At 40.9% G+C, this 27,133-nt stretch overlaps 1 protein-coding gene and 1 long non-coding RNA gene across 2 annotated transcripts; both read left to right on the top strand.

The window, feature by feature from the left end:
• The first annotated feature begins 10,438 nt into the window (after window positions 1–10,438).
• On the top strand, window positions 10,439–10,862 carry LOC124414668. Its single transcript, XR_006930051.1, has 3 exons — window positions 10,439–10,562; window positions 10,633–10,701; window positions 10,779–10,862. It is a non-coding gene; the product is annotated as an uncharacterized LOC124414668 (long non-coding RNA).
• A 12,903-nt stretch (window positions 10,863–23,765) lies between these two features.
• Window positions 23,766–24,986, top strand: LOC124414944. The gene is made up of 2 exons (XM_046896135.1): window positions 23,766–23,970; window positions 24,085–24,986. Exons 1-2 carry the CDS (start codon window positions 23,766–23,768, stop codon window positions 24,984–24,986), a joined length of 1,107 nt encoding a protein of 368 aa, XP_046752091.1.
• The last annotated feature ends 2,147 nt before the right edge of the window (window positions 24,987–27,133 follow it).

Here is a 27,133-nt window from a genome sequence, read left to right as displayed (position 1 = left end):
CGAAAAAAAAGTTCAGATCGTATTTCTGTAAAATTTTCAAATTTTGAGTATAGAATGTTGATTTCCAAAAAACACGTAGCGATGGATTTTCTTGAAATTTTTTTCCAATTAACTGTCACTCATCCCGCAACTTTTAAGCCTAATTTCATAATGGGCAAATGATGGGATCCATTTTTTTCGAATTTCAAATCTTTCATATTTTAGCTAAAAGTAAATAATAATCATTTTTTTAGGTCCATTAGCGACAGTTTTTGTCATCTATGAAATGTTACAGATATGAAAAAGTTTTAATAATATAATACATTACGACCGTATATTTTTTAGTCAAGTATATAACAACATAAGGTTTTTGTATTAATTCTTATTCAATTTTATGTGCATGGAAAGTATCGGTACATAAAATCCTGATTATGTAATAGTGTATTGTGTTACAAGGAACGAAAGTTGATGATCGCAACTCGCGTTATTGCCGCCCTCGCTATAAACTTCACGTTCGTTGCAATCGCCAAATTTCGTCCCTTGTAAGACAATATACTATCACATAATTAGGATTTTATGTACCACTACTCTCCATGCACATAAAATACTAAATGAATATAAAATTAAATAAGAATTAATACAAAAAACCTTATGTGGTTATATACTGAACTAAAAAATATACGGTCGTAATCTATTATATTATTAAAACTTCTTCATATCTATAACATTTCATAGATGACAAAAACTGTTGCTAATGGACCTGAAAAAATGATTATTATTCAGTTTTAGTATAGATAGCTAAAACATGACATTTTAAAAATTCGAAAAAGAAATAGATCCCATCATTTTTCTATTATGAAATTAGGTTTAAAGTTGCGGGATAAGTGACAGTTTTTTGGAATGAAAATTCAAAAAAAATCCATCGTTACGTGTTTTTTGGAAATCAACATTTTATACTCAAAATTTGAAAACACGATATCCTGTCAGCTCATAAATCACTGAACATTTCGCTATGAAAGATTTTTCGAATCCGTTCATTTAAAGCCAAGTTCTCTCTTGGAGCCAAAGGGGGTTACGAGAGGTGGGTGCTCAGGGGTTGCAGCTCAAAATTCGAAAACACGATATCCTGTCAGCTCATGAATCACTGAACATTTCGCTATGAAAGATTTTTCGAATCCGTTCATTTAAAGCTAAGTTCTCTCGTGGAGCCAAAGGGGGTTTCGAGGGGTGGGTGCTCAGGGGTTGCAGCTCAAAATTCGAAAACACGATATCCTGTCAGCTCATAAATCACTAAACATTTTGCTATTAAAGATTTTTCGAATCCGTTGATTTCAAGCCAAGTTCTCTCTTGGAGCAAAAGGGGGTTTCGAGGGGTGGGTGCTCAGGGGTTGCAGCTCAAAATTCGAAAACACGATATCCTGTCAGCTCATAAATCACTGAACATTTCGCTATTGAAGATTTTTCGAATCCGTTGATTTCAAGCCAAGTTCTCTCGTGGAGCAAAAGGGGGTTTCGAGGGGTGGGTGCTCAGGGGTTGCAGCTCAAAATTCGAAAACACGATATCCTGTCAGCTCATAAATCACTGAACATTTCGTTATGAAAGATTTTTCGAATCCGTTCATTTAAAGCCAAGTTCTCGCTTGGAGCCAAAGGGGGTTTCGAGGGGTGGGTGCTCAGGGGTTGCAGCTCAAAATTCGAAAACACGATATCCTGTCAGCTCATGAATCACTGAACAGTTTGCTATGAAAGATTTTTCGAATCCGTTGATTTCAAGCCAAGTTCTCTCGTGGAGCAAAAGGGGGTTTCGAGGGGTGGGTGCTCAGGGGTTGCAGCTCAAAATTCGAAAACACGATATCCTGTCAGCTCATAAATCACTGAACATTTCGCTGTGAAAGATTTTTCGAATCCGTTCATTTAAAGCCAAGTTCTCTCGTGGAGCCAAAGGGGGTTTCGAGGGGTGGGTGCTCAGGGGTTGCAGCTCAAAATTCGAAAACACGATATCCTGTCAGCTCATAAATCACTGAACATTTCGCTATGAAAGATTTTTCGAATCCGTTCATTTAAAGCCAAGTTCTCTCGTGGAGCCAAAGGGGGTTTCGAGGGGTGGGTGCTCAGGGGTTGCAGCTCAAAATTCGAAAACACGATACCCTGTCAGCTCATAAATCACTGAACATTTTGCTATGAAAGATTTTTCGAATCCGTTCATTCAAAGCCAAGTTCTCTCGTAGAGCCAAAGGGGGTTTCGAGGGGTGGGTGCTCAGGGGTTGCAGCTCAAAATTCGAAAACACGATATCCTGTCAGCTCATGAATCACTGAACATTTTGCTATGAAAGATTTTTCGAATCCGTTGATTTCAAGCCAAGTTCTCTCGTGGAGCAAAAGGGGGTTTCGAGGGGTGGGTGCTCAGGGGTTGCAGCTCAAAATTCGAAAACACGATATCCTGTCAGCTCATAAATCACTGAACATTTTGCTATGAAAGATTTTTGGAATCCGTTCATTTAAAGCCAAGTTCTCTCGTGGAGCCAGAGGGGTTTTCGAGGGGTGAGTACTCGGGGGTTGCAGCTAAAAATTTCAAAACGCGATATCCCGTCAGTTTATAAATCACTGAATATTTAGCTTCGAAGATTTCCAAAATATGTTGTTATTTAGACTAATTTTCTTTAACGGAAAATCAGATTTTTAGGGGCTGGTCGCGGGGGGTTGTACCTATGGATATAATATAAGTATATCCAGAAAGCTCATAAATAGCTCATAATTCTCAAATTTTTCTGAGAATTTTTTCCCCACTTCCTTTGTTGTGGGGGGGGGGGCTGCGTGCGCACGTTCTCAGCCCCCCCAACTAAAAATATGAAATTTTCGCTCAATTTTTCCAGCTCAAAATTGGAAGTTTTGTTATTTCGAAAGCTCATAAATAGCTCATAATTCTGGTATGTTGAATTTTTTCCCAACACTTTTTTTTTGCAGGGGGGGGGGGGGGGGGGCTGGCTACTTACGTACCTGGCCCCCCCACTCAAAATCGCTGATTCCTGCTCAACCGGTTGAGCTCAAAAATCGAAACTTGGATATTCTGAGAGCTCATAAATAGCTCGTAATTTTCCATATTTTGATTTATTTTTTTCTCAAAGTGGAGGGGCTAGCTACTTAGAGGTTTCCACTTCGCTTGGATCAAAGATCTCTCACGGTTGGTTAGCAAACAATTCTCCCAACATAATAGCCAACTGTTTTTATGCGACAGATGCCTATGCCACTTCACTGTAAAACACGCCTACGACCACCATCGGCAGAATTGTATTATGTTAAATGGAGTGCGCATAAAATTTCCAAGATCTGAAGATTCAAATTTGAAGTTTGAAAATTTGAAAAAGAAAGGCACTGTCTCGTTTGTTGTTTACGCCGATCTCAAATGTATATTAAAATCCGAACCTGTAGACGAATTTCAAAACCATAAAACATATGAAATTCAAAAGCATATCCCGCATAGTGTAGCGTACTACGTACATTGCGCGTACGATGAGACCTTATCGGAGTTTCATGGTAAACGCGGCATCGATTGCATAGATTGGCTAATGCAGCAGCTTGATGATTTATCGATTGAAGTAGAGTCACGAATCAAAGATATGATTCCGATGGAGTCTTTTACACACGTGCAACGCGATCGTCACATGCGCGCGAAAAATTGTCATATCTGCGAAAAGCCGTTTACTCCCGAGGAGGAAAAGTGCTACGATCATTGTCACTTCACGGGTAAATATCGCGGTCCTGCGCATAATCGGTGTAATTTGAATTTCAGCGAGTCACATACAATTCCAATAGTTTTCCACAATTTGTCCGGTTACGATTTACATTTTTTGTTACAATCCCTAGCTTCAACTTTTCCCGGAGCGGTTACACTGCTACCCATAAATAAGGAAAAATACATATCCTTCAAGAAGTAGGTTGATGGGACGATGATGCATTTGAGATTCATCGACTCTATTCGGTTTATGGCTAGCAGTATTGATAAACTTTCTTCATATTGAGGCGATGTCGATGAACGTATAACATGTAAATTTCACAATAATCCCGCGCAGTTCAGCTTGATGACCCGCAAAGGCGTTTTTCCTTACGAATACGTCGATTGTTGGGAGGAACTTGGCGAAACTGAATTACCTGCAAAGAATCATTTCTACTCACACCTCTGCAATTCGAATATCACAGACGCCGATTATGAGCACGCTAAAAATGTTTGGGAAGAATTCCGTTTAAAGTTTTTGGGGGCCTATTCCGATTTATATTCAAAGACTGATGTTCTTTTACTTGCTGATATTTTCCAAAATTTCCGGGCTAGCTGTTTTAAAACATACGATTTAGATCCGTTGCACTACTACACGGCGCCGGGGCTTGCTTTTGACGCGATGCTTAAACACACAAAGGTGAATTGACAACTTTTCGATGATCCCGAAATGGCTTCATTCATTGGAAGAGGCATTCGAGGTGGCGTAGCGCAATGTTCTAATCGACACGCTAGCGCCAATAACAGATTCATGAGCAAAGATTTTGATTCGAATAAGGTGGAATCGTATCTTATGTATTTCGATGTGCACAATCTTCACGGTGCTGCTATAAGTGCACATTCACCAATCGACTCGTTCGAGTCGGAGCATGATCCTATCGATATAACAACCCATCCGGGCGATTCGCCGATCGGTTACATCCTGGAGGTGGACTTGGACTATCCTACAGAGCTCCACGAGGAACACAAAGACCTACCTCTCTGTCCGGAGCATTTCACGCCGCCAGGTAGTAAAATTCCTGAACTCGCCACCACCCTTCACCCCAAAACAAAGTATATACTACACTATAGAGATTCAAAGCAATGTTTGAGTTTAGGTTTGAAATTAGTCAAAGTGTATAGAGTTTTAAAGTTCACACTATCTCTATGGCTCGAGCCTTACATCACGCTCAACACCAACATGCGCAAACAGTCCAGAAACGAATTTGAGAAAAACGTTGACCAATTGATGAATAACACTGTGTTTGGTAAGACTATGGAAAATGTTCGAAATCACACGGATGTCAAATTAGTTACAAAATGGGAGGGAAGAGGTGGTGCGAGAGCGCTTATCGCTAGGGCAAACTTTTATAGTTGCACCGTATTCGAGACTGATATGGTTATTATAGAAATGAATCGTGTCAAAGTTTACTTCAATAAACCAATTTATATGGTGCGGCGATTTCAGACCTAACAAAAATCATCCTGTACGATTTTTATTACAATTATATAAAACCGAATTTTTCCGACAAAAAAGCTAAATTGTTGTACACCGACACGGACAGCCTCATTCACCAATTCCATGTGCCCAATATCCACGATATCGTCAAACGTGATGTTGACTTGATGTTTGACACCTCGGACTACCCTCCCGACAATGTGTACAGTATTTTGCTGAATAACAAGAATCGTCTGGGCAAAATGAAGGACGAGAACAACGGGAAAATTATGACAGAGTTCATTGGGTTGCGAGCGAAGCTGTACACATTCACAACGATGGGCGAGGATGAGGAAAAACACGTTAATGGTACAGAAGTAAGCAAACGCGCAAAGGGTGTCAAAAATTCAACGCTAAACACTATTACGTTTGACCATTATAAGCGCAGTCTGTTGGCTTACAAGGAATTGACTCAATCGCAATGTCTAATTCGTAGCAAAAAACATCAAGTGAGCACTATCGTTCAGAAGAAATTGGCTTTGAGTTGGCAAGATGACAAGCGACAATTGATACCTGGGCAGACCGACACCTTACCTTGGGGGTTCGCCGCTGCCCCATAAAAGTAATTATAGGATTGGCTGTATGTATAAAACTGCTACAAATACTTACGTTCGATACCTTGGACGATCCTTTGTTAAATCATTTATTCAAAAATGAAAAAAAAATTTCCAGAAATAAAAAAAAGTTCTCAGAAAATGAAAAAAAGTTTTCCGGAAACAAAGAAACGTTTTCCAAAAACAAAATCCCCATTTCATTACCACGTAAGAAAAGTTTTCCGGAAATGAAAAAAAGTTTTCCAGAAATGAAAAAAAAGTTTCCAAAAATAAAAATGTGTATTAACCGTAACAAAAAAAATATCTCGTATCATCATTATTGCTACGTATATGATATATGAGTGCACATGGGAAAGAATTGTGGAGCTAATTTGTATAACCGTATGTTTTATCGTTATTTTGAAAAATACATAGCAATTATGTTACGTGTCTGTTTCATTCATCCAACTATTGTGTGAATAGTTGAATCCCAATCACGTCACATGGAGCTGATCCCCACGCTTGCGTAACACTTTTCCCACTAGGTAGCCATTGGCGTATTTTACGTTAGTCAGTTCCTCCTTGTAGAAGCCTGCTTCGATGGGGGGATCTTGATATTCGGTAAGTTTGTACGTCGGTGGATTGGTATTTTTCAAGTCGTTCACGGTGAATGTTTCAGTTATCCAATTGGGCGTATACATTAATTGCATAACATCGAATCATTTAACTTAATGCGATGCTACTTACGCCGATCATCTGCTCATGAAAAGTACAAACCCTCACCAACGCTCACCATGTCCAACCGCCTCGTCCCTGCCCCCTCCCCCCCCCATCTACCTACCCTCCTTTCTTGCTCCTTCCCCGTCTTCTCACTTTCTCTTTATCATCTCAATCCGTCGGCCTGTGGTGAAATTTTGAGAACGTGAAAAATATAAATATCTAAATAAATAAGCAAGAACATTGAAAAAGGCTCGAAAAAAATCATTCTGCATGCTAGTTAAATAGGAAAATGCTGAAAAATAGAAAAAAAATTCGAAATGCAGAACAACCAAGACAATTAGCTAAGCCGTTCATTTCAACCCACAATATTAGGGGGTTCGGTAGGCTGCAAGATCTAACTCCGAGTCAGGGGGCCTTTCAGCTACTGAGCAGCAATAACCAGAAGTAATTCGTACCTGGAGCAAGTCGGCGCTTTACCTGCTATAAAATGTGTGGATATACCCGTTTGTCGCCTCGGGAAGTCCTTCTTCAGACCCAGACGCCACCCCTCCACGGTCGTATTGAATGGATCCAAGTTTTAAATATACGATTCCACATTTTATGTATTGAACAATTGATACATATTCTAACAATGGGAGCGGAAACATCCAAACCAGCATACATGACGTCATATGCTCAAGCGATTGATAGGGGCGTTCAGACTCAAGCACGTTTTCCGAGCCACCTAGCCAACGTGATAACCAAAAATCATAGTTATAATGATTATATATATACGATTTAAAACGGCTACAGAAAAGTTTTCATGAAATGAAAAAAATTTTTCAATGGTTGCAATTGTTGCAAATACCTACTCACAATCCTCGATACATTTTCCAAGTATGCATCGGCGGGATTGATACGAGCCAAGAGCGTGAAAGATGTAGCTGTAGACATAAAATTTGATGTTGAATCATTGTTATAATTATTATTATTAATTATCATTTGTTATTTATTATCCGATGATCACTCAATGCATTTCACACATAATGCTTAGAAGAATCTACAGAAAGCATGCAATATCCATACGCTGCTCCTCGCCCTCGTGCGAATGCCGATGGGGATGTCACCCACTATATCCACTATTCCGTTGCTTACTTCCCCCCTCCATCATTGCTGTTGCAACTCTGCAAATGTAATTCACATAAATACAACATATTATTGGTAGTGTATTTTATAACAAGGACGTAAAACCAAGTTTTTCATCCCAAGTATTTGCGATATGAGTCGTAGGTGACCACGCATACGAGCCGGAGGCAAGTATGCCTGTGCGAGACGAAAAAGAGTTCTAGATTCAACTAGCATGCAGAATGATTTTTTTTCGAGCCTTTCTCATCGTTCTTGCTTATTTATTTGGATATTTATATTTTTCACGTACTCAAAATTTCACCACAGGCTGACGGATTGAGATGATAAAGAGAAAGTGACAAGACGGGGAAGGAGCAAGAAGGAAGGGTAGGAAGATGGGGGGGGGGGGGGGGGGGGGCGAGGACGAGGCGGTTGGACATGGTGACTGTCGGTGAGGGTTTGTACTTTTCATGAGCAGATGATCGGCGTAAGTAGCATCGCATTGAGTTAAATGATTCGATGTTATGCAATTAATGTATACGCCCAATTGGATAACGGAAATATTCACCGTGAACGACTTGAAAAATACCAATCCACCGACGTACAAACTCACAGAATATCAAGATCATCCCATCGAAGCAGGCTTCTACAAGGAGGAACTGAGTAACGTAAAATACCCCAATGGCTACCTAGTGGGAAAAGTGTTACGCGAGCGTGGGGATCAGCTCCATGTGACGTGATTGGGATTTGACTATTCACACAATAGTTGGATGAATGAAACAGACACGTAACATAATTGCTATGTATTTTTCAAAATAACGATAAAACATACAGTTATACAAATTATCGCCACAATTCTTTCCTATGTGCACTCATGTATCATATATGTAGCAATAATAATGATACGAGATATTTTTTTGTTACGGTTAATACACATTTTTATTTCTGGAAACTTTTTTTTATTTCCGGAAAACTTTTTTTACTTGTTAATCGAATGGGGATTTTGTTTCTGGAAAACTTTTTTTCATTTTCTGAAAACTTTTCTTCGTTTCTGGAAATTTTTTCTCATATTCTAATGAATAATTTGACAAAGGATCGTCCGAGGTGTCGAACGTAAATATTCGCGACGGTTTTATACATACAGCTATTCGTAGCAATAATAATGATACAAGATATTTTTTCCTCACGGTAAATACACATTTTTATTTTTGGAAACTTTTTTTTATTCCTGAAACTTTTTCTCATTTCCGGAAAACTTTTTTTACGTTTTAATCAAATGGGGATTTAGTAGCAATACAAGGCCGGTTCTGGATACAAACACCGACTTCACCGGCCAAGCTCCCCTCCCGGCATCCCAGACGCATACCCTTGAAGGTTACCCCCCCGCCCCTCGTAAGGTAAGATGTGCTCTGTCTATCGCTCGTCGGTAAAGAAATCCGCCAAATTATACCCTCAGAAGGTGGGATGTGCTCTGTCGATCGATCGTCGGTAAAGAAATCCGCCAAATTAGCACGATCATCGGTAAAAAATACCTCAAATTTGCTGGATCGTCGGTAAAGAATGACGTCGTTCCAACCCTCGGCATTCTTCGTCGGTAAAAAGTGCTCTGTCAGTCACCGTAGATCTTACCCTCACCATGCTTATCGAGCGTGATCGAGCGGGATCGAGAATCTGCCTTACCGAGTGCAATCGCGAACTTTCAACCGTTCAACGCCGAACCCTCGCACGTTGAGCTTCTGGAAGGTTCCATGAGTCAGCTTCGAGAAGATTCTCCGACGATTGAGAGGTTTCGAGGCAAAAGTCCGACGTTGGGAGGCTCACGCAATGACACCGACAAGTGACGACTTGACGTCGAGCTACCCGAGGTCAACGGATTTCGGTGCGACGTTGAACTCAGGCTGACAAACACTTCTTGGAATCGGTGAACAAGTTTCGACTTGACGTCGAGCGGCCCGAGGTCAAAGGATTTCGGTGCGACGTTGAACGTGACGACCCTGAACGAATTCTCGGAATTTTAGGCTGACAAACAAGTAGCAGTAGTATGTTGGTTCTGGATCACCGCGTGTGCGTGTGTCCGTCTAGGGTGTGCGTGCGTCCGTGTGACCGGCCTAAGCTGACTTAACGTGGATATGTTGGTTCTGGCTCAACGCGTGTGTGTCCGTGTGAGGTGTGTGTGTGTGTGTGTGTGTGTGTGTGTGTGTGTGTGTGTGTGCGTGTGTGACCGTGGTTCTCAACCCGCGGTTCTTAACCCCCGCGGATCTCAACCCCCGTGAGTGTTATCATCAGTGGGTGATTACCATCGCGTGTCGTTACCATCAGAGAGTGCAATGGTAAGTAGAACTCCGTTCAGCTGCGTCTGGCCAGCTGCCCAATTAATACACTGAGGCGGATTTTAACTTCCACATAAACCTGTCGTCCAAAATTACCTTGTTTTCGCGAAAAACTTACAATGTCGCCCGAGTAACCCCTTCGCATAAACCTGTCGGTTTTTCGCGATTTAGCGCATCCCAAAATAACAGCGCTTACAATGTCGCCTGACCAGCAGCCCAATTTCAATGCATCTACTCCCACCCACCAACAAAGTTGCAGTTATTTCTAACAATGTAACGTGCACCTCGCGAATCTGCTATTTCTACATTCACCTACCCTTATTAGCACACGGTCATCAGAGATGCACTTCCCCGCACCCGCCAAATTCATACTATAAAGCGCATAGTCTTGCTGCAGATGCTTACAGTCTAATTATTGCACCGCATCACGATCATGTACTCCGTAGTCACAATCTTCGGCTTCATCACCCTAGCGGCTGCTCGACCGCTCGGTGAACAAGTATCATCAAACTTCAGCCACCTGGACGTCTCCTATCACTCCCCGGACGCCAGGGTGCATGGTGATGGAAAAGTTGTACACATTGACGTTAGTGAAAGCATCGATCCTCACAAAACCACGATGAAATTTAATCGTACTTTTGCCGGAGGTAACTATCACCTCATTGCTATACCCTTTTTGTGCACACCTTAAAGCAATTTTTTTATTACCCTCCACAGCACATTTTGCTACTGCCCACAATCTTCTACACGGCCCGACCACAACGACCATTTCGACCACCTCACGATGTGAGTATTCTCAATCTTCAACCTACGCAAGTCTTTCACCATGTTTTTTTGCGTAATGTAAGCTATTACCGTTGTAGCCCGAACTGTCACATCATCGACTACTGCGTCAACAATCATCGCAGTGCCAAACGGCACCACCCCAATAATCACCACAACCACCGAACCCGCCGGTGAGTCCTAATTATCAACTATTTAGTGCAGAAGGTCTAGCAAAACTTTGATACCATACCAATCTTATTTTTCAGAGTCAATCGAAAAACCTTTCACCATCGCCTCTTACTTTCAAACTCTCGTTACGATCAAAATCTACTCGAAACTCAAGTTTATTATACGCTCATTCCGAAAACTTACGAATCATTTTAATCTAGATTGTGACAATTCAACAGAGGACCAGACATCACCCCCAACGACCGTCACTCCCATCCAAACAACCACCGCCGAACCAGAGCGCAATGCATCAAAACCTGAAAACGACACTGCCGTCATACAACAACTTATGGAGCAGAACCGTAGATTGATGGATTATATCTCCAGACTTAAAACGAATCAAACATCCACACCCGATCAAAATTAATAATTTGTTCACCTCCCCCATACTGTAGTCATATTCTAGCGAGATTGTTTTTACCGCTCATTAACTTGTAGCCCATGTTCCAGCCGTTTTTACCGCTCAATAACTTGTAGTCCGTGTGAAAGATTAATAAAAACAATGTAGTGTTATAATATTTCTTTATTTCGATGTGCAATATATACATATACTGCTTGGTATTATCAAATCCGAACTATCCTTACACAATCCACAATTCTGCGGTTGATTTGGCCAATTTGATGCATCTTCAGCGCTGCTATAAGTCGTATGACGTATAAATACCAATCCATCCTCTACCGGTATATCATAAGCATCCGCACAACCTGGACACAGCTGTTCATCAGTCTCGTACCCAGCAGTCACCAGACGAACTCTCTTCATTCGTTTGGTCAGCGCACCAATTTCTACCGATCTTACAAGCACATGTTTGCTGCATCGCTCATCATCGGACTCATAATCGCTCGTATTTTGTTCCACCATGATAATCCATCTAGCATTTTTTTTCGCAACGACGTTCTTATACCGTTCCCCATCGCATTCGCTTAACCCTGGCCATTCAAAAGGTTACCCATGTCAATACATTATTACCATGCAATTATACAACGCTTCGTCACCGCCTGAAAGGCTTCCCCCTCCACTCCCCTCATACAATATAAAATGTTGCACTGCTATCTCGCATCTTCACTATGTATTACTACAAGTTCGTCGCATATCAGTTCTACGCTTGCGACATATATCAAGGTGATAATCGATTCTTTCATCCACCAATTTTTTTTAACGTGTGTCATCAGTGCTATAAACAAGTCATACGTGACCAATCAATTAGACCGCGATCTCTAGGAACCGCATATTTCAAATCAACGTTCAACAATTTGATTGATTTTCCTCAATACTGTCACAAGTGTCACATTTCCCTGCTCACGCAATCTGACAAGCCGGCTCACTGAGAACCACACATCCCATTACAGCCATCAGTGATATACAGATTCGAAGACATTGAGTGGGAACCGATATACTTTTTTCACCAGGATCTCTCCGTAGTCGATGAATATATTTACGTTAGAGCTGCTAATGAGAACTATAGCATAATTGCTAATACTGTGCGCGAAGAGTAGCTGCGAGTTGAATCGTACATTGTATGACGAGTGCTGTTCATATAATTTTCGAAACTTTTTTGGAGGCACAATGGCAAACCGGTTCGACGAGTTTCATACCGTAATTGATAAATTAGACATTGCATACCAGCGACTCACTACGGACTCCAATGAAGATCTCGCTTCGCAGTGGAACACTATTAGTCTCAAACTTTTAAAAACCCTCAACGACTTTTACAGAGATCGAACCACCAGTTTTGCCGATAAACGAAAGATTCAGACTCTTATTGTTAAATTGACCTCTCAACGTGCTGTGTTAAACCCTTCAATTCGAGGTGGTTCACATGACGCTCCGGCCATTCAATGGGATGATTTGGAATCTGCGTTCGAGAAGCGTTCGATCACCGGGGTAATCACCAACTTTCGAATCAGCGATCTAAAACTATTCCTCACAGCTGCATACACCGTTATTTTCGACAAACTCAACACATTGCTTCGCCAACATCACCATCTGAAAGTCAACACCACGCTATCTGCAACTTTTGTTCTGGATGTGAAATCCGAAACAAAATTCTTTCATACGAAGAACGCTACTCTCCAAACAACCTCGGATCTGGCGGAATGGTACGACGAGTATGTTACATTACCTCTACTGGCTCAAATCGGAAAATTTCAGGAGCGTGATAGTGGCTGGGCCTTGATTAGTATAGATAATTTATTAGTTAACATAAACAAGTATGAGCCGCTGGTAGGTTCGATGTGGATGGACTTGCCGAGCGATATTAAGGTTAAAAAAGCCGTGGTTGATGTTCAAAATGCCGATAACGCTTGTTTTGCTTGGGCTTGCGTATCCGCTCGACATCCTGCTGCAACAAACGCGAATCGAGTAACTTCCTACCCCCATTACAATCAAGTATTCAATTTCACTGGTATCAAATTCCCTACAAAATTAAATGACATACCGAAATTTGAAAAACTTAATAATATTTCCGTGAATGTATATATTCTGGAGAAACGGGGCAAGCGGCATCAAGTCTTACCACTACTCATCAGTCGGCATGAAAATCCAAATATCGAACACATCAACTTGCTCATGCTACACGATGAAAATCTTGATGATGAATTCTTCCATGAAAGAACACACTTCTGTTGGATTAAAAATTTATCGCGACTAGTCAATCATCAATTGAATGCACGTACGAATGCAATCCATGTTTGTAATCGATGTTTACATTTTTTCTACTCCGAAGCAAAATTCCTCGCGCACAGGCTTGATTGCAGTCCAGATACACCTTGTAAACTCACGCTTCCAGATAAGTCCAACAAGTGGTTAAAGTTCGAGAATTACTCGAACAAAATGCAAGTACCATACATAGTTTACGCAGATTTTGAGTGTTTGTTGGAGAATTCCTCACAGTCCTCTGAATCATCGCATACGAAGATATATCAGAAACATGTACCATATAGCGTAGGTTATTATTTTAAATGTAGTTACGATGAGTCGCTATCATACTACAATTCCTATCGAGGTGTCGATTGTCAGAAATGGTTAGCCCATCAATTACACGGAATCTTAGTTAGGGTAGCTGAATACTTCAATCAAAAGAAACCTATGTATCAATTGTCTGGTCAACAACAGACTGAATTCGAAAACGCTGAAGTATGTCACATTTGCGAGTTAAAATTTGTGCATCCAAATGATCGCGTGAAGGATCATTGTCATGTTACAGGACTATATCGCGGGCCTGCACATTCAAATTGTAATCTGAATTACAAACTCAATCGCACCGTACCCGTTGTATTCCACAACTCGAGTGGTTACGATGCACACTTCATAATCGGTGAATTGGCTAATATTAAATCATCCTCGCTCAGTGTTCTTCCAATTACCAAAGAAAAGTACATAGCATTCACCCAGACGTTTCACAGCCTCGCCGTAAGACTTCAATTCATCGATTCTTATCGACATATGAGTTCGAGTTTAGCCGAACTAAGTTCTTACCTGCGGCACAATGATTTAACGAATTTGAAATGTCAATTCCCCAACGCCACAGATTCGCAATTCAATCTTCTAACCCGCAAAGGGATATTTCCGTATGATTACGTGACCGAAGCTGACCGACTGAACGAACGCTCATTACCCTCGAAAGAATCATTTTATAACGTATTGAACGACCAAAATATTGAAGACGAAGACTATGCTCATGCACAGAACGTTTGGTGCAGTTTTAATATCACAACATTGGGCGAGTATAGTGATTTGTATCTGAAAATTGACGTAATGCTCCTCGCAGACGTCTTTTAAAATTTCCGGGATAATTGCCTCCGAATATATAAGATAGATCCAGCACACTACTGTACCTTACCCGGTTTTACTTGGGATTGCATGCTTTTCCACACAAGAATTCATCTGGAATTGCTCACGGACGTTGATATGCTGCTGTTCATTGAAGCAGGCTTGCGAGGAGGATTGAGTCAATGCTCGAATCGATACAGTATATCGAATAATAAATATATGACAGACTACAATCCGCAGTTGGAAACCAAATCATTGCTCTACTTAGACGTAAATAATTTATATGGTTGGGCGATGTCTCAGTACCTGCCTTGTAGAAATTTTGAATGGGTGCATCGAGTACATGATTTTGATTTCATGCACGTTGGTGAAGAGTCTGATGATGGATACATATTGGAGGTAGATTTAGAATACCCCACCAATGTTCACGTATTACATCAAGACTTACCCTTTTGTCCAAATCATCAAAAACCGCCCGGTGGGAAAACTCCGAAACTTTTAGCTACGTTGCAGAACAAGACACGTTATGTTATACATTATCGTAATTTGCAATAGTGTGTGAAAAACGGTTTGATATTGCGTAAAATTCATAGAATATTGAAATTCAAACAATCAGCATGGTTGAAGAGTTATATTGATTTGAACACGACGTTAAGAGCCAAAAGTGCCAACAAATTCGAACAGAATCTATACAAACTGATGAACAACGCGGTATTTGGTAAAACGATGGAAAATATTCGTAAATATTCAGACGTCAAGTTAGCGCAAAAATGGCATGGACGTTGCGGAGTCAAAGCACTGATATCGCGACCAAATTTCCACAGTCGAAGTATATTCGATGAAAATTTCGTTGCGATACAGCTGAACAGGCTCGAAGTGATATTTAACAAGCCAATTTACGTCGGAATGGCCATTCTAGATTTATCGAAAATTTGCGTCTACGATTTTCATTATTCTTTTATGTTACCAAAGTTGAAATCAAATTGTAAGTTAATGTATACCGATACGGACAGTCTTATTTATGAAATAAAATCTTGCGACGTTTATGAATTCATTCGCAACAATATTGACAGATTCGACACCAGCGATTATCCTGCGGATAATATTTATAAAATCCCTCAGGTTAACAAAAAAGTTGTAGGAATAATAAAGGATGAGAGAAATGGCGAAATAATGACTGAATTGGTCGGATTGCGATCCAAAATATATGCGACGCGAATGGATGACAAAAAGATCGTGAAGAGAGCAAAAGGTGTGAAAAATAATGTATTGAACAATCAAATAACTTCCGAAAATTATCTCGACTGCCTTAACCAACACGAGAGTATTTCAAAATTGCAGCGAACCATTCGTTCGAATCTGCATGAAGTGTATTCAATTCGACAATTGAAACTTGCTTTAAGCCATCACGATGATAAGCGGTATTTACTACCCGATAGTACAGACACGTTACCCTGGGGACATGTAAAAATTACACCATCTGTATAGAAATAATATTTATTTAACAAAAAATATAAACATGATGTGAATAAAACGACTACAATGCATTGTCTTTATTTATCCAAGAATTGTGTGATTTATCTAGACCCAACCACTTCACAAACACCTTATCACCTTTCCTCTTCAAAACTCTCTCCACTAAATATATGTCGGGATATTTCACGGAATGCAGTTCTTGTTCATAGAAACCCCCCTGGATTGGGTTCGACTGCTGATCTATCAGAAGATAAGTTCGCGGATTTGTGTTTTGTACTTTTTGAATCTTGAAAATTTCGGTCGACCAATTCGGCGTGTAACCTTTCGCGAATATCGTCTTGTACTTGCTAACTCTCACGAAATCTCCTACTTTATATTTTGCTGGCTTAACTTGTTTGACGTTGCTGTAGACTGCTGCGAGTAACTGGTTTGCATTTTTACGATTCACTTTTATCGGTGCCATACCCGTGGTACTATGTTTGCTCTTATTGTATGCCGCCACCAACTGTTGTATATTATCAATCCATTTGTATGATCCATTCAGGCTGAATGATCGCCACATTTTATCCTTGAGTGTGCGATTCCAACGTTCTATGACCGATGCCTTCATAGCGCTGTAGGTTGAGTAATGGTTGATGTATTGCTTTGTCATTAACTTTTTAAATTCGGCATTGAAAAATTCTTTACCATCGTCCGATTGAAGATTCTTAGGTGAACGACCGCTTTGAATAACTTCTTTAAATCCGTCGACAACCGATTGAGCACTCTTATTTTTCAGTGCCACAGCCCACGCGAATTTGGATAACACGTCGATGACCGTTAGAATGTAATTGAAATTTCGATTTATTTTGGCATACTGCCGCATTTCGATCAAATCCGCTTGCCACAAGTCATCAAAGCCTTTTACGATCACTCGTCGGCGCTTAAAGTTACGACGAGCCGGTGCATGTAGCTCTCTGACCAGCTGTATTTTCTCCCCACTCATTCTTCAAACAATAATATCAGCTTTGCGTAATTCCTTCACTATTGAGATAATCTCATTCGTGTGAGCCGTGTTACCGGCAGCCTCGGAACGACTTAATAACCACAACCTGTCCACCAACTCGTTTGGATCATCCCAATATGTATACTCTAATCGAGAATTCTTTCGCACGATATGTTTACTGCTGTTGAGACCTTCACCGAGTGCCGAGCGACTTGGAAATAACTTGCGTATAATGTTCCGATATTTGTAGGATTTATTACCGCATACTTGACCAGTTTTTAGATAGCCTCTTTAGTGGGCATTTGTAGAATCTATGATGTCGTGATATTTACGAAGATCATCATCTGTGTACATATCTTCGTCGAGGATTTTCTTAAACATGAGTTCCAATATACCCGGAGTTGTTTTGAATCGCATGTTTTCAACGTAAAAATGATCTAGCTCAAATTCAATCGGTGAGTCACCAATCATGAAACCAGGGGCTCCATCATTGTTCTCAAATCTAATTCCGTAAACCGAATCCATTGTATTTGCCGTATCGCGAATTGAATTCATTATATAATTCTTGGCCAAAGTGCCAAAGTTTTCCTCGAACGCGCGTTCCATATGCGTTGAAATATCAGGTCAGCCATCTGCTCCATCAACGCCGACCGCGGCGATTCCGTATGAGATTCGGTGACTGGCGTCGTGTAAACCGTTTCACGCAAGACGGGAATAGTTGGCTCAATCGTAACGTTCGCGTCATCTTCAATATCACTGCTTTCACGCGTATTGGGTGTAGATTTCTCCAGACCCCCTCTGCGTTGAAACACTTTCCTGATAAGCGATTGACTCGGTTTTCGTAAGCGATATTCTGAGTTTGGAGTTTGTTTGTAAGAGTCCCAAGCCATACTTTTATCTAATTCATCATCATTTTCAGCAAATACTTCAGGCTTTATAGCATCCGCTTTGAACTCAGATGCCTTTGCTATAGCAGTCAGCGGCTCAACAATCGGTTTAAAAGTTCTCTCCATAGCTTCGCTGTCGGCTATGCGATCAGTTTTCAATGCTTGATATTTCTTCCTCACCGCATCGCTTGCTTCCACTATCTTGCGCTTCAAATCGGTCTCAGATTTCGTTGTCTTTAGTATACTTAAAGATGTTATAGGCACACATTCAGACGTAACACTGTAACCTCAGGCGGGTTACATCACGTTTTTATGATAAATTCATCGAACCCTCTGCGATATCGATCGGAATTCATGGGACTATCTTTATCAATCGTTAGAAATCCATACTTCGAACGCCAGCAGATGGAACATAATTCTTCAAATTCAGCATACTTCATATCTGTATTCACATGATCATCGAATACATGTCGCAAGTTCTTAGCGTCTTGTTTGAAGAGAATTATGAAGTTTGCATTATCACGAATCAGATGTTTGGGGATTCTTGTGTATGTTTGACACAGATAGAAACAATCAACTGATTTATGTCGACCCATGCAGAAATATTCCCTAACCACGTCCTGCTTATCACAGGCAATATCATCGAAAATAAAAATCGTGTTCGGCTTGGACTGCTCCACCGGAATAACGTCGCAATTGTTGGAATAGGTAAGATAGGACACACCAGGTACACGATTCAAGACCCTGCGTGAATATTCATATTTTGGCTGCGCCAAAGACTTGGAATATATGTTGTGACGCTAAATTCTGTTACCCTCTGACGAGGACTTACCGTTAACACTTTGGCGCGATTCTCCAATTATTCGATACGATATTTAAGATACGAAAAGATACTCGTTGGGCGCCAGACGCTTCAGCGTCAATTTTTAGAGAAAAGGGAAAGATACGATACGATAATAATAATTAGAGAACCCGTTGTATGGCTGGCTAGGCTCAGGTACTCACACGAACTGGTAGAGTGGCGGTATCCAAAGGCAGTTACAACAGTTACGGAAATAGGAAAATAAAGAGATCAAGAAATAAGCTCGAATCAAGTAAATTAACAAGCCAACCAGTCGTATATTATTGATCAGTTCATAAGCGGTAGATTAGTCAATTTGTTACAGAAAGTTAACAAAAGATATTTAGTCAACGAGAGTTTACAAGAATTATTTACAAGATTTTCGGTTAAAGAAGTTAAGCGATAATTCGCACAAAATAATAGTTGGCAAAAGAAATTAATCGTAGGTCGAGAGAAGCGATATAATGCAAAAAGTCTACTTAAACTAGGCGTCACTGGGCGACGTGATCTTACCCAAATTTCAGAAGCGGCACTACGAGAATTGTTAAATTAAAGCAAGAGTGAAACTTTAGCGAAAATCGGTAGTTGACGGAATTGACGGTAGCTTAGAATTATAGTGACAAGAAAATAATATTTAAATTACGACAAACGGTAATTAGCGAGAAAGATTGACAGTGGTATACGATTCACAAATATCGGAAGCTTATACGGAAGAATTATTCACAGCAAGCGATTCGATAATTACAACAGTCAAAATTACGATATTAAATTAACAAGGAAATTCGAAATTACGATAACGAGAGAAAATACAAAAGTTATACGAGATTGAGAGGTTTAGAGAAGGGATTGCAGAGTAAAAATAATACACTAAATACACCTGGTTACAATAAGCAACTTAAGATAACACAGAAGTACGATATTCGGGAAACAAGAAAATATTACAAGGTAATAAGTAATGTAAGTCAATATAAGCGATAGAAAACAAAGGTGCGGTAGTATATAGCGGCTCAATCTACGCTCAGCTGTACTCCAAGTAGCTCAATATACGATACGAAATTTCATGCACAAAGCAAATAATATAAAGCAAGCGATACGATACAAAGCGATAGGCAATACTAGTAAGAAAAGTAAAGATAGCGATAGAGACAGTAGAAATTACACAAGCGTTTCTAGCATAAAATTACGAGAAGCAAAGAAAATCAGAGATACAAAAGATAAGCATTAAGCAAAGAAATTCAGAAATACAAAAGATATTCGGTAGTTACGAGGTCGCTCACGATAGTTTTCGGAAATTAATTACAAAACGAAATCATGCAGTCGCACGGCGGCTTACAGCACCCCAATGTCCGTGGACCATGATTCACAAAGATACTGGCATCATTCGATGCAACCAAAACGATAATTAAGATACCATAAGAGAAACAGAAATTAGAGCAACTTCGTAACGGTACGATACACAGGCGAAAGCCTTACCTTAGTCGGCGACGAGATTAGGCACTGATTTTAAATTAAATTAAACTTAAAGAAAGCGAAGAAGGAAGGAAGTGATTTTACAGGAAGGAGTGAAGCTAAAAGATCAAAACGGTAGTGGGTGCGAAAAAGGTAACGATAGCGATAGCGGCAGAGGAATAAGCGATAGTGGTAGAATATAAGAGGAAGGTTGAGGATTTCTAACTAAACGAGAGCGAGGTGGTAGCGAAGCTGTCTCCTGGCGGGTTGAGCGTAGAATAGGCAGAGTTCGGAGTCCGGATTAGCGATCTCGCCGGTGTCGTCAGGTGATTCTTCTTCCCCTTCGGTGGTCATTCAATCCCCACCATAATTGGGTCATCCCGCTGGCGAATATCGGCTACGCGTTATCGACGATTACCGCTAGATGAGCGTAGTTGACATCACACGTACTTTTCTTCGTCTGCTGCGTCGTACGGTCCAGGTTGCCTGTCATTGGGGGTTCCCTCCAAGAAGGCAGGTACGTAGGCTACCTCCGGAAGGTTACCGGATGGAGTGCAACTCCACATTGTTTGCCTCCACCGGCTTCGTCGTCTAGGCAGTGGCCAACTGCCCACGATATATCACGAAGACCATGCAGTCACACGGCGGCTTACAGCACCTCATCGTCCGTGGACCATGACTCACAATGATTGTACCCCTTACTGACAGGGAGGCTGCGTCTATCCTCAGGACGAGGGCTTCATCAACTTTGGACGTAGTGTTTTGGGTTCGGTCCGGCTCCTGGCCGGTAAGTCGGTGAACGACAGGCTGCGGTCTGCCCTTGATGTCGAACTTACGGCATCCGAAAAAGTAGGCATTCAAAGTTGTACGGGAGATTCATGATTACGAAACGGTATTTGAATTCGTCGGTAGCTGGAACTGTAGTTTTCGGTAGTTGTCGATCCCTCGGTGAATCAAAGAAACGTGTTGATCCCTCGATGATTGTGGTCGCGGTACCTGTTTAGCTTGCGCCGAAGCGCGGGATTACAAAATTTGTACAGAAAATATTAGTAACTAGTATTTTTCGCCTATATCGTATCGAGCTTGCTTGAAGTACCCCGCCAGGGACGCGTTTTCGGTAGTTTCCTTTAGGGTTTTAGCCTTGTAACGAGCCATTCTGAAATGCCACGTTACAATGTATACATTCTGGAAACGTAATCCGTTGGGATTAATGAGAAGGCTGATAACTACGTTGGTTTTTCCGCAATTCGACGGTCCGCAAATAATACTTCTTACGGATGTCGGTAATAGTTTACCGTGGTGATTAATTTTTGATACATGTTGCACGTCGTTGTCCAAATTTTTGATTGGTAAAGTGACGGACTGTTTTATAAATTTCGTGTTGTTGCATGAGTTTCAGTGGGCGAATACATACTGATCAGTTGTTTTTCGGACACTTGATAGCACACATGCCCAGAGGACGAGGAATGTTAAATACCGCCATCAATAATTTGCCCATTGAGCTACATCTACCGGGTTATCAGTTCTGCGGTCCTGGAACACGTTTGCAGCAGCGTCTTGCCAGCGGTCAAACGGGAGTGAATTTGTTGGACAAAGCCTGTCGAGAACATGATATTCCCTATGCGAAAAGCAAAGATCTAAAATTTAGACACGAGGCTGATGAAAGGTTGGCTCAGGCAGCGTTGCAACGCAGTCGTGACAAGGAAGCAAAGTGGACAGAACGTGCAGCAGGTTGGGCAGTTAACAAAACCATGCGTGCTAAAGTCAAACCTGGTATGGGTATTAGAAAACCCTCGGTACGTGCTGCTATAACATCCGCACGTCAGGCGGTGAAAAAGTTTAAACCGACGGACAAAGGGAGCGCGATACGCATAGCACTTAAAGCAGCGAAACAGGCAATTGGAGGGGATAAGAAGAATGTTAAATTGCCAAGAGTGTTGAAGGTTGCAAAGCATGGTGGTTTTCTACCACTATTAATACCCATATTCGCCAGGTGGGGCGGCCGGCATCGCTAAAGCAGTGAATGATGCGTCGAGCGCGGCTAAAAAATTGGAAGAAAACGAACGTCTCAATAAGACGATGGAGGCTATTGCATTGGGCGGACGTGGTAGGGGACTTCATTTAGCACCTTACAAGAAAGGATGGGGGCTATTCTTGAAATCAACCAACAAGCTAAAAAAAAACTCCGAAATGTGAAACTTCCGCAAGGGGTTACTACAGACCGTGAACTGTGGAAATTTGCCAAAAAAATGAAAATATCACATTTCCGGGGTATTTTTATGCGGAACAATCTACCGAAACGAATCAGAGTTCGCGAGAGCGGAATTATAAATTTAGATAGTGATGCGGGAATGGGGACACATTGGGTGGCTTATAAAAAAAATTGGACAGAACATGTATTATTACGACAGTTTTGGCAATTTACCACCGCCGAACGAAGTTGTGCGATACTTCGGTGGAAGGAATGTTATCTGGTACAATCATGACAGGCATCAGTCTGACAACGCATCCAATTGCGGAGAGTTGTGTTTGAAATTTCTCGCAGCGAAGGAATAATGTCTATAACCTTCACGTTAACGGGTAATACATCGACTCTGAGTGCGAATTACTTTCCACCGATAATTCTGAATCACCGCAAATCGTATTCAATGGGACTGGTCACGTTTCAATCATACAATTCAATACCCAACATTGATGAAACATGCAACAGCTTGGGTTATAATTACAATAATCGAATTACTATACCGACGGGGTCGTATACCATTGAGGATGTAAACAAATATGTGCAAAAACATATGGAATACGTGATTGATGTTTCACAAAATGTTAGCGCTTGTAAAATGGTGGTGGAAGGACCAAACATAATAATTCGAGCCAACAATAATACACTTAAATCGGAAGTTTGGTGTAGATGGGACATTGATTTCTTGGATGATAACTCGATAGCGCCATTGTTAGGGTTTGATGATGGTGAGATACGTGAAGCAGGGTAATGGCACGAGTCGACAAACCCGATAAAAATATCTAAAGTTAATTCCATTAAAGTGGAGTGTAGCGTAACATATGGCGCATTCAGCAATAGTTCGCAGGCTCACACGATACACGAATTTTCGCCAGACGTTCCACCAGGTTATAAAATTTCGGAATCGCCCCGAAGCATCATCTACATGCCGGTGAGTGATCGCGTGATTGACAACATAACGCTGAGTATAGTTGACCAGAGCGGAGCACCGGTCAATTTCAGAGGGGAAGAAATCACTTTACGACTTCACTTGAAAGAAGATTGAAAATGCTAACATACAACAACGCATATAATCAAGCATCCAGCACTGTTTCGGTCAGTACTGAATCACCGAGGGATACAAAAGGGTCACTAAATTCCGAACGTTTGCTTACTTTAAAAACCAAGAAGATTTTGATTTTGCTGGGGTTTAAACTTCGAAAATGATGTCCAACATCCTGAGAATCGATGCATCGCCGGTCTACGACAACAGCATCAACCAGGCGATAGTGCATGCACATAATCCGTATGCAAATTTCTCCTACAACAATAACGACGAGATACGCATTTTGATACAACAGCAGGATTTGTGTGTGCTGCCGAGTGAGAGTTTGATCTACATTCAGGGAAAAGCTATCAAAATTGTTGCGAGTGCGAGAAATTATCAAATTGATTCTGAGCTGAAAAAAAACTTTCCGTGTTTTTTCTTCGATGAAATACGCTACGAATTAAATGGTGTGGAAATTGATCTTTGTAAGAATGTAGGAATAACATCAACGTTGAAAAATTATATTTCGCTGGATCAGAGTAAGAAAAATGCCATGGAAATATTTGGATGGAAGGATGGTGGATATAAAAGCAACCACCACACGGGTGATTTCAGCCTATGTATTCCATCGAATACCGTGCTGGGTTTCGCAGAAGATTATAAGAAAATTGTTGCCAACGCTCGACACGAACTCATTCTTATACGAAGCAGAACCGATAAAAATTGCTACAAAACTGGTGCGGCTGTGGAAGACATGCGTTTGGAAATAACAAAATTACAATGGAGAATACCGCATGTGATGCCATCGGATGTTGAAAAGCTGTCGCTATTGAGAATATTGGAGAAAAATCAACCGATACAGATGTGCTCCAGATCTTGGTCGTTGCACGAATATCCCAATTTACCGAAATCTGAAATGCAAGTTTGGCCCATCAAAATAGCAACGCAACTGGAAAAACCAAGATATGTGATATTTGCATTGCAAAGAAATCGGAAGGGAAACGTGAAGAATCATGCGAGTTATTTCGACCATTGCGATTTACGCAACGTTAAGCTATTTCTGAACAGTGATTCATATCCATATGAAAATCTAAACGTAAGCTGTAAAAATGAACAATTTGCTCTACTGTACGATATGTATGCTAAGTTCCAGAATTTGTATTATGGAACTGTGAACAGACCCATTCTGGATATGCAAACTTACATCAAGGATGCACCAATAATAGTGATAGATTGTTCGCGACAAAATGAATCTATAAAAAGTGCTACAGTTGACATACGAAAAGAATTTGAGAGCGAAACGGATATAGAGGATGACACAGCTGCTTATTGTCTCATACTGCACGATCGAATCGTCGAGTACACACCTCTAACGAACGTTGTTCGAAAATTGCTGTAATGGATTGTATGTTCGTGGATGTGCAGGGATTTATCGGCGTTGTAAATAAATTGGTGGTGAAAGAAGTCGCATTTTATGAGAACGTAGCAAAGACTATGAGCCATTACATATTTCGAGATCCATACGCCTGGAACCTGTTGTCGAATGACCTGCGCCATCAAGTGAAGTATCTTACGCATAATCATCATGGATTCCAGTGGACTCATGGTTTTACAACTTACGGCAACTTGAGGAGGATTATGCGCGATCACCTGGGCAGAACGCCGTTAGTGCTTGTCAAGGGATTGGAAAAAATTCGTTGGTTGGAGGAATATGCGGAAAACTTGAATGCGGTGGATATGTTGGAACTGGGCTGTCCAGCGATTGGAATGTTGAGGAAATCCTACGACAAGAAGATAGTTGATTGCAGCTTTCATGCAGGGATTTGTGCGTTTGAAAACGTGCAACTCATGAGACTGTGGTACAATGAATATCAGGACAAGAGTAATTTCGAGGAATGAAATAAATGTACACTGAAGAATAAAAAATTGATCATATTCTTAATAAAGTTGTTTATTCATTTAATACATTTTTTTATCAATAGGGTTCAAATTTGTTTTTTTGAGTGGTTCGGCGTTTGCGTTCAGGTTTGCTGCCGGGGAGTTTGCGGATTCGGGAGATGACTTTCGCAGTCGGGTCACCCAAAAGCTGATATTCAGGAGAGCTTCGGTTGGTTGTGAACTGCATGTTGGACAGAGCGGTTCGCCACCAGTCAGTCTTGTCAGTTCGTAGAATATCCTTGGTATTGTAGATTTTAATTTGGACGGTTACCTCTCCGTTGCCAACGTCGTTGTTGAGAGAACAGGAATGTGTGTCGGTGAGTAGTTTGATGGATTCGGGAATACCAGTCTTCGGCTCGTTCTACGGTAATACATCCCATTCGGGTAGCAGTTGACTCAAACCAAAGTCTCCGAAAAATGAGTTGTTCGACGCGGTTGGTGGCTCATCGAGTAAGTTTGTCTGTGACAAAATATAATTCATTGGTTAGAATGCGATCAACGCCGACGGCGCGGTGTATATTTACCAATTCTTGCAGTTCAGCCATTGTCTGTAGATTGTTCAGCTTGCGTGGAGACCGTTCAGCTTGCGGAGTGATTGTGACTTCAGGCGGTGTATGATGAAGTTTTTATATACAGGGGAAATTGGTGGTGGGAGTATGAAACAATGATGGGCTGTGAGCAATAACTCACGTGAGGACGTTCTGCATACAATGCAATTCTGTTGCATATGGAAGCAGAGCATACAAATGACTGATTATAAACCTACATTTTTGCGAAAATTAATGGTAGGGTAATCAACTATTAGGAGGCGGAAGTTGCTAACCTTTGAGCTTGAGGTCGGAAATGATAATGCAGTCATGATATAATCATGGAATGTGTGGAGGCGTGTTCCAACGTTGAATTAAAAGTAAAAATTAATACTTTCAGCAACGTGTTTCAATTTGACCATCAGTTCTTCGCACTTGGTACAACCCTCTGTTGGCCGGGTTGTTTCGAATAAACTATCTCCACAAACTCGATACGTGAACGAGTCAGGTTTCACGAACGAGATGTAGAATAGCACATTATTGTCGAAGTGTTCTATGTAGCGATGGGCGATGTTAATCGATGTTTCGACAATCGATGTTTTTTTACGGAAACATCGATGTTTTTCATCGATGTTTTTCAAAGTCGATACATCGATGTTCGATAGAAAATATTCAACCATCGACATCGTTAACTCCATTCCCGCGCGTATGATGAGGCTGGGTTCACACAGCCGCAGTGGCGCGGAGCACGATTGAGCGGTAACTGATCAAAATGCATGAAATCTAGTGCACACCATATTTTAGGCATTTCAATTGGTTACCGCTTAACCGCGCTTCGTGCCTATGTGAAGGGTGAACTGTTGTGAACCCTCAAAAAGTTGTCTGTTCAAGTGCCCTCAACCCAACCTAAGAGCGTAACGCTTGACCAAGAAGACTTTTTGCGTTTGACTACAAATTGAATTTTACATTCTTGTAGTTCATACTCCAGTACTTTCAAAAATAATAATTGTTATTATCAATCTATTAAATTAATATTTAATAGTTGCAATTTTCAATTAATTCAATTGATAAATCATCAATA

Source organism: Diprion similis, chromosome 14, assembly GCF_021155765.1.
Source record: "Diprion similis isolate iyDipSimi1 chromosome 14, iyDipSimi1.1, whole genome shotgun sequence".
Classification (NCBI taxonomy): domain Eukaryota; kingdom Metazoa; phylum Arthropoda; class Insecta; order Hymenoptera; family Diprionidae; genus Diprion; species Diprion similis.
This window is presented reverse-complemented; position numbering and strand designations above follow the sequence as displayed.